The sequence below is a fragment of the Bacillus rossius genome, chromosome 1 (assembly GCF_032445375.1).
Source record: "Bacillus rossius redtenbacheri isolate Brsri chromosome 1, Brsri_v3, whole genome shotgun sequence".
NCBI lineage: Eukaryota > Metazoa > Arthropoda > Insecta > Phasmatodea > Bacillidae > Bacillus > Bacillus rossius.
The window spans coordinates 178206745-178218964 of record NC_086330.1 but is presented as its reverse complement, the minus strand read 5'-3'; the positions used below and the strand labels follow the sequence as shown (position 1 = coordinate 178218964).

The following is a 12220-nucleotide window of genomic DNA, read 5'->3' as shown; positions in this document are numbered from 1 at the left end:
TATTTCTTGTGCCTGTGTTAACAGAGGCGCAGAGAGTGTAGGTAGTCGCAGTTTAACGCGGAGTTCGCGGTAAATTTGCGCTGTGAATAGCCTATCGCAGGGCTGCATGTTGGGTTGGAATGCTGTTTCCAGTGTGTCAGCGAAAGCTTGTGCCTTGTCACGGGGTCGGAAAACTATGCCATTATTTGTTTCAAGGGGCGGGATTTTGTCTGATTTGTTTAGAATACGCTTCGTCGTTGTCCAGGCGCTTCCATCCTGGACATCGAGTCTCGCGATTTTAGTTTCCCACTGGCTGCTTCGTCAGAGTGAGATTTCGTCAGAAATGACAGTTTGTATTTCATTTATTCGGCGTTTCGTCTGCTGTGTGCGACGCCGTGTGTATTCGCGCCGCAGTCGATTTTTTTGTGAAATCAAGCTGCGGATGTATTCTGGCATCTCGTCGTGTGCTAACCTAACCTCCTTTTCCGGGATGCACTGGCTAATACCATCCTGGATTTTCTCTGTTAATTCTAATATCGCGGAATTTAAGTTGTCGCCATTCTCAATGCTTATGTCTGCCGCATCTGGGAGATTTATTGATAAATAATTTTTAAATCGTTGCCAGTCCGCATTTTTGTAGTCCCTGATTTTTCGTGGCTGGTTGGAGTCTACATTGGCATCATCGAAAATCAAGTGGACTGGGAAGTGGTCCGATGACATGTCATGTACAACCTCGAGTTCGAGTCCCGTGTGTACACGTTTATTCAGGGCGATATCTAAAATATCTGGCATGCTATTCAGTCTACCAGTGTCATGTGTAGGCTCTGAGGGAGCATGAACATGGTAGTTTCTGCTAAGTTGGTGGGTGTAGAGTAGTCTGCCGTTCGCTGTAGCGTGTCTGCAGTTCCACTCGTGTTTAGCGTTTATGTCGCCTACAGCGAGGAAGCTCGGGGCCGCCCCAAACAAGGCGTCCAAGACCGCCTCACTGAGGGACCTACCTGGTGGCGCATACATGGAGATTAATTTAATCTGTTGTCTATTAATAGTTAGATTGATACCTATAGCCTCAAGGTGTTGGAAATCTGGGAGCTGGCAGGCAGAATGCTTTACACTACTGTGGACAGCACGGGCTACTCCACCGCCTCGTGCGTCTCGATCGCGCCTATAAATGACATAATTTAATATTGTCAGCCTGTCTATCGGAGTCAGATGCGTTTCGTTTATCGCAGATATTTTTATTTTATATTTATCCAGGTGGTTGATAAATTCCGGTAGTTTGTTTTTAATGCCGCGTGCATTCCATAAGAGGAGGGAATGTAACTTAAGATTAGTGGCTGCGTGTGTGCTGCAATTCGGTGCCGAATTATTGCTGGTCATTGACGACCCCAGCAAGCGCAAACACGCAATCCATGGTGACACGTATTTTGTCGGCCATGGATTTGGAGGTGTCTAGCCAGATGACTAGAAGTTGGCACAGAGGACCGATGGCACTCTGCAGTTGGGCGTTGCCTCTGATGGCCTCGTGGGAGTGGATGACCGCCTGGATGTACGCGAGCTGCGGTGCCTGGGCGCTGGTGGACGGTGTCAGCTGGGCAGTTGGCAGCTCTGGTGCTGCATCAACCGCCATTGCTGCTACGGGTGCGGCCTGCGGCTGGGTGGGGGCTGGCGTTCTCTTCGCCGGTGTGGGAGCTGGCTTGGTGGCTGCCAGCTTGTCCTGGGCGGGCTGTCGGGGCCTGTCCTGGGTGGGGCGCGGGGGCTTTCCTTGGCCATTTTTGTGGCCGGTGGGGTTCTTCTTGAACCCCTTCTTCCTCTGCCACGGGTTGTTGGCAAGCACTGGGTAGTCCAGGTCATTGTGGCTGGGCTCCCAGTGCTGCTGCAGGGGTGCAAACCGGTTCCCGCTGGCCTGCGCCAGATAGTCGCCGAAGCACGGCGGCGGTGGGCCCCAGGGGTTGCGTCTTGGGGGGGCGTGATGTCCCTGCGGTGCCTGCTGTTGGGGCTGGGGCTGGTTGGTGGCGCGCGTGCTGTCGTGCATGTCGCGGCGGGACTGCTGCTCCCGCTTCTTTCGCTCTTGGGGGGGAAGGTGCCTCCGTGTCTCCTTCTTGTATGCACTGCACCCCTTGAAATTGGCGCAGTGCGGTTCCTCGCAGTGAGCACACTTTTTGTGCTCCTGCTGGCCCCCGTGCGGGCATTCAGTGGCGCAGTGCGGGCCACTGCACCATCTGCAAACTGGTGCCGCGCTGCAGCCTTTGCCCACGTGGTTAAATCGTTGGCAGTTGCTGCACTGCGCAGGGCCCTTCGGTCGCCTGTAGTCGTCCACGCGAATCCGCATTCCAGCGAATTCGCGCAGTATCTGTATGATGGCGGAGTCGCACGACTGCAGCAAACTCAATGACGAGGGCGTCGCACTTCTCCCGCCTCCGCCTGTTCTCCAGGAACCAGTGGTTCTGGACGGGCAGGTTCAGTGTGGCGAACTCCTCTTGAAGGAAGTCCGTCGGTGTGTGGCGGTGTACGCCGCGTAGCACGAATTTCTTTGGCACTTTGTGCTGTTGCAGAAGCACCGAATGCTGCGCCCCAATGGCCTGAAGGGCCTTAATCGCGTGCGTGTAGTCCGCGATGGTGGCGGTGTGGACCATGAGTTCATCCTTCCCGCGGTTCGTGCAGGTGAAGCGCTCGGTGAGGGCGTTTTTGAGTGCATGGTACACTCGCGGGTATTGGTACCCCTGGTCAAGGAACACGTAGAGTGGCTTGACGCGAGGGGCCTTGGGCACTGCCACAGGTGGCTGTCCGTGCCTCACACTCTAGCGCACCCACTGACCGTCCCCCGGGGCTAAGTTAGCCGGGTTCAGGCTAGGCTGTAGGGGATCTAACTCCCCGGGTGTCACAGAGCTCGTTGGTCGTCAATACCTTAATACCTTTACCTTCACAGCACAACATTGTCACATTCTCAATGTAAATACACTTTCCGCTGCAAGATTATTCGCCCGGAACTTGTTACAACTACAAGAGTATCAATATGTTTTTAAATAAATATTTCATGCATTTGATTTGGCGATCAGTAACTGATTGCCAAATAAAATGCATGAGCGTTATTATTATATTTTATTCAAACAAAAAGAAAGTAATTTTATCCTAAACGTTATTGACACGCAGCGCTGCGTAGCGGAGCACAGCTAAATTTAGTTCCAAAATGCAAGGCTGGCTGGCCTAACACGCAGCCATTTTCACGCATCACGGCTTGGTGTTATTTACTAAATATTACAATATAATTATTTTATGTTTTTATTTTTAGGTTACGGAAATCTCTTGTTTATACGAGTTATTATAAACGGGGCACAATAAACATGATGATTATTAATATATGTGCGTTTTGCAACAAATTTTTCTTCAATGAAAATCCATTGACGTATTTTGTAAACAAATGCGGTACCGTATTTGAAGTAAACACAGGATGAAAAACAAAATGAAAACAGTGCACGCTGTTTTCCAAGCATTTTTTTATATATATAATGGTCATGTGACATAATTTTGTCCTATAAACTGTCGCCACTATCGACAAAATCACGTTACGACGTTACGTTCATAAATGAAGGTAGGCCTAGGTTTGGTTGCACTTGTACCTATTATAGCGTCGTAGCACGGTAGCGGGCAAGGTTAGGTTTGCACGGGATTTGTTTTGTTTAAAGGTCATTATCATTTCTTGCTATATTAATGACTTGGCGAAAACGTTAAGACAACCTATAATAAAGTGCTATAATGTCACGATGCTGGTACTTAACTCGAAACGTGTTACGAGTCTCGAACTTGATAAAATATGTGACTCGGTTTACGAGTCGAGTCAATCTGACCCAACTCGGCTCGGCTCGGCTCGGCTCGGCTCGACTCGACTCGATAAACCATGACTCGACCCATCTCTAACAATTACTATGCAATGCGTATTTTATTGTAATCCAGGAGTTATTTTAATAACGTGAAAAAACAAATTTGTTGTGTGATATTTTTTCGTAAAAATTGTGACAAAGTTTTTACTTCTGTCGGCAGTCCTAATGACTGTTTTGAATTTTTTTTTCTCACTCACTTGCAGCACCACTTAAGAAAAATGGCGACTCCTGAGCGTAAAGCAATACCTGAGAGTGAATCCGTAATTTTAGTGCAACGTGTGTTTTTGTAAGTTTACCGTGTTTTCTCGTATAATCGTCGCACATTTTATTCTAAAATCAAGTTTGAAAAGTAGGGGTGCGACGATTATGCAGGGAAAAAATTTTTTGTTAGGTAAAGTTATTCATAAAAACAAAACCCGTTCATGGAAAGTACGTTTATTTAAAAAAAAGATGGAGTATACAAGAGAACGCCAAACAATCTGTATTAATAATTCCTTAAACAAAAACCTTTCTTCAACTTTAAATAGAAAAACCAAAACTCTAACGCGAACGCAAGCCACTTGAATCTGACGTGAACTAATGTGTCGTAGTACACACTTGCCACGAAAGAATGCGGGCTATCAAATGTAGTTAACTCGGCACCTGACAGAGAGCGCGCGTTGTATGCACTGGGCGAGATATCAATATTCGACTACGTGCGCGCGCTCTATACGGGAAGCAACATAACCAAACATGAATGATGCGCTGGCTACATTTTTATAAGCACTACGCCACGGCGACGCAGACAATCAGATAAAGGAAAAAAATGTTTAAAAATGTCTTTATAAGAAAATTTACACGTCATTGAACTTAATATTTTTCCGGTAATTTATTAAGTAAGTGGTAATGACCGAATAAAAATTAGATTTCTACTTTAAAATACATTGTTTTATACAGAAAAGATACCTACACAAAGCACTCAGCATCTACTAGCGGGATCAAATGATCACGCGAAGTTTACGCAAGAAGTTTTTTTATCCCAATTTTGATATGGTTGCGACGTTGCGGCGATTACGTGCGTGCGACGATTATGCGATAAAACACAGTAATTATGATCTCCCACATGGCAAAGCATCCACCGATGGTATAGGCAGTTTGAAACGACTGGATGCGTTTGTAAAGGAAAAAGCATGGGATGCCCAAAAGTGTCTGTACAAGATGTTGACACTGTCAGGGCATCTTACCTGCGTAGTCTTAAAAAATCTGTTCGGAAAACAATCTTGAACTTCAGTTACCAAAGATGACTAGGTGGAAGGTGTTATTAACATATCTACACATGAGTCCATATCAGTTATAGTTGTTACATGCTTTAAAGCCAAATGAATATGGTGCATGTTATAACTTTGCACTTCAAGTGTTTGAGCGGGAAGAGGACTTTCTTCATCGTGTGGTGTTCAGCAATGAGTCAACTTTTCATCTAAGTGGGAAGGTAAATGCCCATAATGTTTGTAGAACCCTTAAGTGATTCCCCAAAATTAAACGTTTTCTGCACTGCGTCCTGACATCAAGTGTAGGGACCAGTTTGTTTAGCTGAAACTACCTATAACAGGGGTGGCTTAGAAGAGAGTGAACCTGTAAACTTCATTTGGCAACAGGATTGGGCTGGCTCCCCTTTGGAATATCTTTGTACAAGAGCGGTTTAACATCGATACCCCTGACCGTTGGATTGGTTTTAATGGTAGAAACAACAAAGATCTTTATTGCTGGCCTTCACATTCACCCGACATAATGCATGCGATTATTTCCTTTGGGGCTTCATAATATTGTATCTATATTCTGCAATATTGTATCTATATTCTGCCGCTAACTAATGATATTGCAGAATTGAAGAGACTATTGCTTCCATTACTCCAGACGTGTTAACCAAAGTGTGGGAAGAATTGGACTTAAGGTTGGATGTGTGCTGTATAACTAAAGGTGCACATATTGAACATTTGTAAGAAAAACTAAGTTAGTTTACATTCAATTTGACGTATGATTTGTTGTAAATAGTCTAAATTAAACTGTTATAATATGCCTTTGAAACTGGGCTATTCTTTTATGGACAGCTTGTATAAATTATAATTAATTATAAAACTTTTTTTTTAATATTCTGCAACCAGTTGCAATTTGCAAAATTTTGTTAAGTTCAAGTATTCTTTTTCATAATGTAAAACATTTACAGATTTTTATAAACTAAACCAATAAATTAAGTGAAATTATGTAAGTAACAGCCACAATATGCAGAGTGAAATTATCAAATTTACAAAATTTATCTGGAAAAAACTGATAAAAATTTTTTTTATAGTATCTTACTTAGTCTAGAAATAAGTAATTTTTAAAAGCCATGCACTACCAACAGTGAGGATTATTGCACAGCCAAAATATTAACAAGCTAGCAGGGAAGAGGTTACAATGTCTAGCTACTGGAGTGTTAGAGTAAGTAAACAGAAAAAAAAGCATGATTATTTTTGAAATTATATTTTATCAATTTTCAAAACAATTAAATAAAAAAGTATGACTTACAAGAAGATAAAAAAATAAACTATAGTTTGTATAATTAATTGCATAAACTTCAAAAAATTAATCCATGAAAACAGAGTTAACTAAACCTAAAATCACATCTCATTCTTAAATCAGACTGTACAATATATGTACTAAAAAGCTTGGAAGTATAGTAAGCATCTGAAAATTTCAATTAGACTTTGTTGCAGGAGTGAATTACAAAATCACAAGGAAAAAAATGTACTAAAAATTACTGAGTTTTTTTTAGCAACAATGATGAAATGAATGAAAGAAACACAAAAAAATTAAATATTTCCTATAAGAGCAAATGAAAAAAATCAAAATATCTTAAAAAATGTACTTTAATTGCTTTAATGCTATTTTTTTGAATATTATTTTTTTCTTCAAAATAAAAAATCACAAATATTTCCTGAAGTAAAACTCTGTCTTGCCAACTACTGCAGGTCTCCTCAAGCAACGCAAGTCGTTTTGAGGATCAAATGATGGAACAAGGGAAACACCCTGCCTGAAAAACATATTAATATTACAAACATGCACCTTGTGACAAAGCACCTAAGGTTTTCAAATAATTAGGGTAAAACATAAATGTGTGATGGAATTTTTGCTACATAAATGTTTTTGACTTAAAAGGTTATTGTGTGCCTTCAAAATATAGGAACACACATTAGGTCTTAAAAACAAACAAAGAAGTAATGATACAAGGCATTTGATATTATGTTGGGATGCTACTAGAATAATGATAAAAAAGGGTACATATTTAAATGTATGATTTCTGTTGACGTCAAGGACTAAGGACCAATAAATTTATTCCAGGAATAAGCAGATTCATTTGAAAGTCTATTACAATTCAAAATGTAATCCAGAAATCTACCTACAAGGGATGAAAAAAGAGAATATCATTTTGTTTTAAACCTTGATACTATTTGAAATGTGCAGCGAGAATAAATATTGGAATTATTTTGCGAACACTTTACAGTGAAACCACCTCTTTACATTTTCCCTTTATTTACATAGTAAAGTTTATTTTAGTAGTTAGACTGCCTGGAAAATGTATATCATGATACAGACTTTTCTAAACACTGGCCATTTTGGAATAAAAAGCCAGATGTTCGGCATAAATTTGTTAACACAGAAAAAAAGTAATTTTTTTTAATGTCTTAAATAAACATTATTTTCAACTGCAGCTTCTATTGATACTATTGATATTTGGCACAAAAGTAGTTACAAAACGAAAATGATACATCTGGTACATATATCTGATTATGCAGGCAAAATGCAGGATGGCTTCGATTTTGTTTAAAAAGGTAACTTTTATGTATGCGATGTTTAAAAATGCCCAAGTATTGCAATTTTTTAAATGGGGAAAATCATTAATTAAATAAAGGGCATGGTAAAAAAGAAGAAAATTCACACAGAGTTAACATTTCTAAAGCATAAACACTTTTCATAAGTAGTTTTATAACAAATGCACAGTTTTTTTAGCATGTCAATTGAATAACATTAAAAAACTTCCAATAGTTTGTTTGAATAACAAACATTTGAATATCCTAAGGTCTCTAAACTAAAAATATTTAACATTATATTAAACCTAAACAATTTTGTAAGATAAATTAAAATATCATCAGTATTGGTTTGTAATGTAGCATTATTCATTCTATATCTCTTAATTTTATTACACCTCTTGGACAAACATCTGTACCTTCCCAATGTTAATACTTGGTATCCTATACCTTCTTGGATCATATATGATAATAAGCTAAGAAATAAAATGTAATTTAAATGAGTCATATGTAGTAACATCTATATAGTACACAGAAACCAAAAAAATTGACCCTAACCATCCAAAATAAACAGCGTAAAGTTGAGATTTCAGGAGCAAAAAATTGGTTCCGGTTTTAATAGATTCAACCAAGGAACAAAACTGACCCATCTTGCTTATTTGACATCATATTTTTCTACTGCTGTGACGTTAGTAGCACAGTAAGTAATTGATTACATATTTATTAACATTCTGGGTCTGGAAAATTACTATGCATCTGATTCAAATAACAGAATAAATTTTAAAAATGTCAGTGTCTATAGTACTTGCCAACTAGATAGGTCATTAACAAATTTCATACAAAAAGTAAAGCAATTTAAAAAATTTTGTAACTAAACTTATTCCATTAATATGGGTAAATAATTAATATTTGTAAATTAACATAAGTAGTTTGAGAGCAACCCACACCAGAAGGATGTGTCATTCCAGTGCTTGAAAAAAAAATCAAAATTTTGGAGCTTGAAAATAAGGATTTAGAACTAATAAATTACCCGAAAGAAGGGGTCTGCAAGATCAGTGTTTTTCTGTAGGACTGAATGACAAAGTACACAATATATTAGGGATGGGATTTTCGAATCTTGGATTCGTCTAATATACCGAATCCTATGGATTCGAGGATTCGTAGGATCCGAGGTGGGATCCGAGGTGGGTTTTTAAGAGTTTTAGGTAGTAATTGAAAATTGTAGTGCTGGGCGAAGTTTGAAAATTTCGAACCAAACCGAACCGAACCCTTACGTTATATTTGAAAAACCGAACGTTCGTTTAAAAAAAATTACGTTTTTCTAATTTTCTAACCCCCACTTGAGAACATTCACAAAACAGCTCAACAAAATTCCATTATCTACTTGTAATATTCCGAATTTTATCGCATAATCGTCGCCTCAACAGTTTCAAGCGCAGACAAAATAAAAAAAAATTTATTAATCGTCGCATAACTCGCATAGCATTTTTTCATATAGGCGCGCTTTGTTTTTTGTTTACTTTAGAGAATTTTGTATGCATTTTTCGTACTACGTGATATAAAATATCGTACAAATGCCAAAGGTATTGTATATTATACCTTTAACTATAGTGCGTGTACGAGAAGTGTTGTAAAATAACCAAAGATTTCGTACCCCATACGTTAAACTAAAGCGCATGTACGAGAACTCTCGTATTTCGGCAAAACTAACGTGATCAAGTTAACACAAGACAAATGCGGTAGGAATTGATTACGTAAATTACGTATTTTAAATTACTGGGATGTATTTATTTTCTTTGGCCTTTTTGGTTATAACAGTCAGGTACTGAAAATATTAATTTAATCTTGTGTATTAAAAGTACTGGTCCAGTAAATTTTACAGTAGGTACGGTACCAAGTTGACTAGCGTAGACGCAGCAGCCATAATTATTTCTCGTGTTTTCTTTTTTCCGACGCAAATTTCTATAACCACACTTCTTACGTTACGTTTACAATATTATTGTTCTTGAGGTGATTTGCGATGAGCAGGCTAACGTCGTTTGAGTTTTCCAAATGGAGAAAAGATAATGACGACCCAGATGACCCAGAACCACCCCAAAAAAAACGTCTAAAGTTTCTTCTAACGAGCAGCATTCTTCCAAGAAAACAGCAACTGCAGTCAGCGGGTTTTGTAATGTAGATAGGTAACTTAACTCACATTCGACTTTTTTTTTGATGTCCTATTAAAAAGTTTTACTTATTAAAAATGTTAGGTTATGTCTACCACAAAAATATGTTAGGTATGTTGCCTTATGCTGAATGTTCGTCATCTTTATAATATTATATTTTTTTTAATGAAGGTTAGTGTACACTGAAAAAGGAAGATAGTCTTTTTGAAATTTAGATGTAACTTCTTCATGAATTAAAAGTTGGTATATATATAAGCTAAGCTATATAATGTTTTAATTTTACATATGGCTGGAGAACCTTTCTTTCTCACCAGTCAGTTAAAGACCAAAATGATGGAACTTCTTTATGAATTAAAAGTTGGTTTATATATAAGCTAAGCTATATAATGTTTTAATTTTACATATGGCTGGAGAACCTTTCTTTCTCACCACTCAGTTAAAGACCAAAATGCTGGTCATCGGTTCATTTTAATTCAAAACAATTATTTCTGTATGAGGTTCGGTTCAGCTCGGTTCGAAACCAGAGAACCGAGGTTCGTCCAGCTCTAGAAAATTGTATACCTAAAATATATTATAAAGGTAACGGAAATAGCACAAACATAAGATAAACTATGCTGCATTTTGTCAATTAGCATAACTACTCGATCATTTCCAACCTTCAATAATATAACATTGCAGAAAAAAACGTAACTTTTTTAAATGGTGTCTGTTATACAAACGTATTTTATTGAAAACATAGGAAGGATTAATTTAACAGAGAATTAAACAGATGCAAACATACGTGTGTGGTTTTTGAGGTTATTTGTCTCTATTTTATATCAGGTGTATACACTATGCACTTATTTTATAGTTTTATAAGTACACATGTGATTTTTTTTAATACATAGGCCTACGTAATTTTTTAAAATAAATGTGTGATTTTTTTTTAATAACATGTGGTGAAATTTAGTGTGGGACTGGGATTCGAGATTCAATGACAAACACTGAGGATTCGAACAAGGATTCGGATTCGACCAAAATGTGGATTCGTCCCATCCCTACAATATATGTTAAATTAGTTATATTACACGAGGTGAAAACTTACCACCCAAATTTTGTAAAATTCTTAAAATCTACTTAAATGCAGAAAAATTTCACAGACATATATCCACAACTGACTGCTTTAAATTAATAGTTGCAAATATGTGGGTTGTTTTGACTTTGTGTATAACTAGATAAATATGGGAAATGGAGTAAGTGTAAAAATTACTCACCCTCGAAAATAGTGATGATTCAATTTAGTAAAAAAATTCTGGTGATACATTTTTCTATTTATCTGTTTAAAAACTGTTTTATTTCAGCTTAAAAATGATTATAGTCTAAAAAAAATCAGAATTCCCAGAGTAATAACACTGATGTGCCTACTGAGTTAGAAATCCATTTTAAAAAGTTATGCTTGCATCAAACCATTAAAAATATTTTCAATATCCTCTTTCCAAAAGAAAGAATCTTAAATCTGAAAACCTTGCATTAAACCACTTCCCTTAAACTTTAGGACAGCAGCAGCAAAATGTCACAATAGCTTGTTTGGTGAAACACAATGAAGACATGTGAAACACACCAATTTTGAAAAGTTTGAAGTTCACACATAAGAAAGCACATGAAAGAAGTGAGAAGATGCAAATCCTTGCTCAGATGGCAATTAGCTACATTCGTCTAGTCTTCACTGTCTACACTGCTAAGCATTACTTAATCATTCCTGGTGAACAAGTTTCAGAACTTTTTGGGACATTTTAATAGAATATTCTATCTATTATTTATATCATAGGATAAATTTTTTGTATGAGCAAAATTAACATAACATAAACATAATATAAAACTAATAGGAACTATGAAGTAAATCCATTATATACAAAAGAGCTTGCCAATTTTTATTTCAGTAAACTAAAACTTTTTCGTAAATAATTTCCACATAATTTAAGAGGACAGTCTAAAAAATATTTATATGTAATGTTTTATTGTAAACTGAAGTGAGGCATCAAAACAAAATGCAAATTAGCAAAAGACTGTTATTGAAAAAAGTATGGTGACTGTTCACACAATCACTGTATTACAGTACTTTTTTCATTACTTTTGTGATCAGTACTCCATTATTGTTACTTTAACGTGACTTTCTTGACCTGTAGACACTTTTTAATGAGGAAATGACTGTGACCTGAGGCAAGTTGTGTCATAGTCAGGTACAGTCAAACAGGAAGATGAGAACCATGGCGGTATGAAGTTGAGACAGAGAGAGAGCTAGAGACAGAGAGACAGAGACACAGATAGAGAGAGAGACAGAGTGAGTGTGTGCATGTGTGAGTATGCATGAATGTATGCATATGCAAATATG

The 12220-nt window shown here is 37.7% G+C and overlaps 1 protein-coding gene across 11 annotated transcripts in view; it reads right to left on the bottom strand.

The window, feature by feature from the left end:
• The window catches only part of LOC134527125 (casein kinase I), a 480870-nt gene that overhangs the window by 50215 nt on the left and 418435 nt on the right, over nt 1-12220 (bottom strand). For 4 of the 11 annotated variants that reach the window (XM_063359510.1, XM_063359506.1, XM_063359509.1 and 1 more), the window contains exon 12: nt 6341-6906. The exons of the other annotated variants lie outside the window; for them this stretch is intronic. In XM_063359510.1, the coding sequence (XP_063215580.1) occupies nt 6877-6906 (30 nt within the window). In that variant the 3' untranslated portion in view covers nt 6341-6876. Of the gene's footprint in view, nt 1-6340; nt 6907-12220 lie in introns of those variants that run through there. 11 annotated transcript variants of the gene reach the window in all.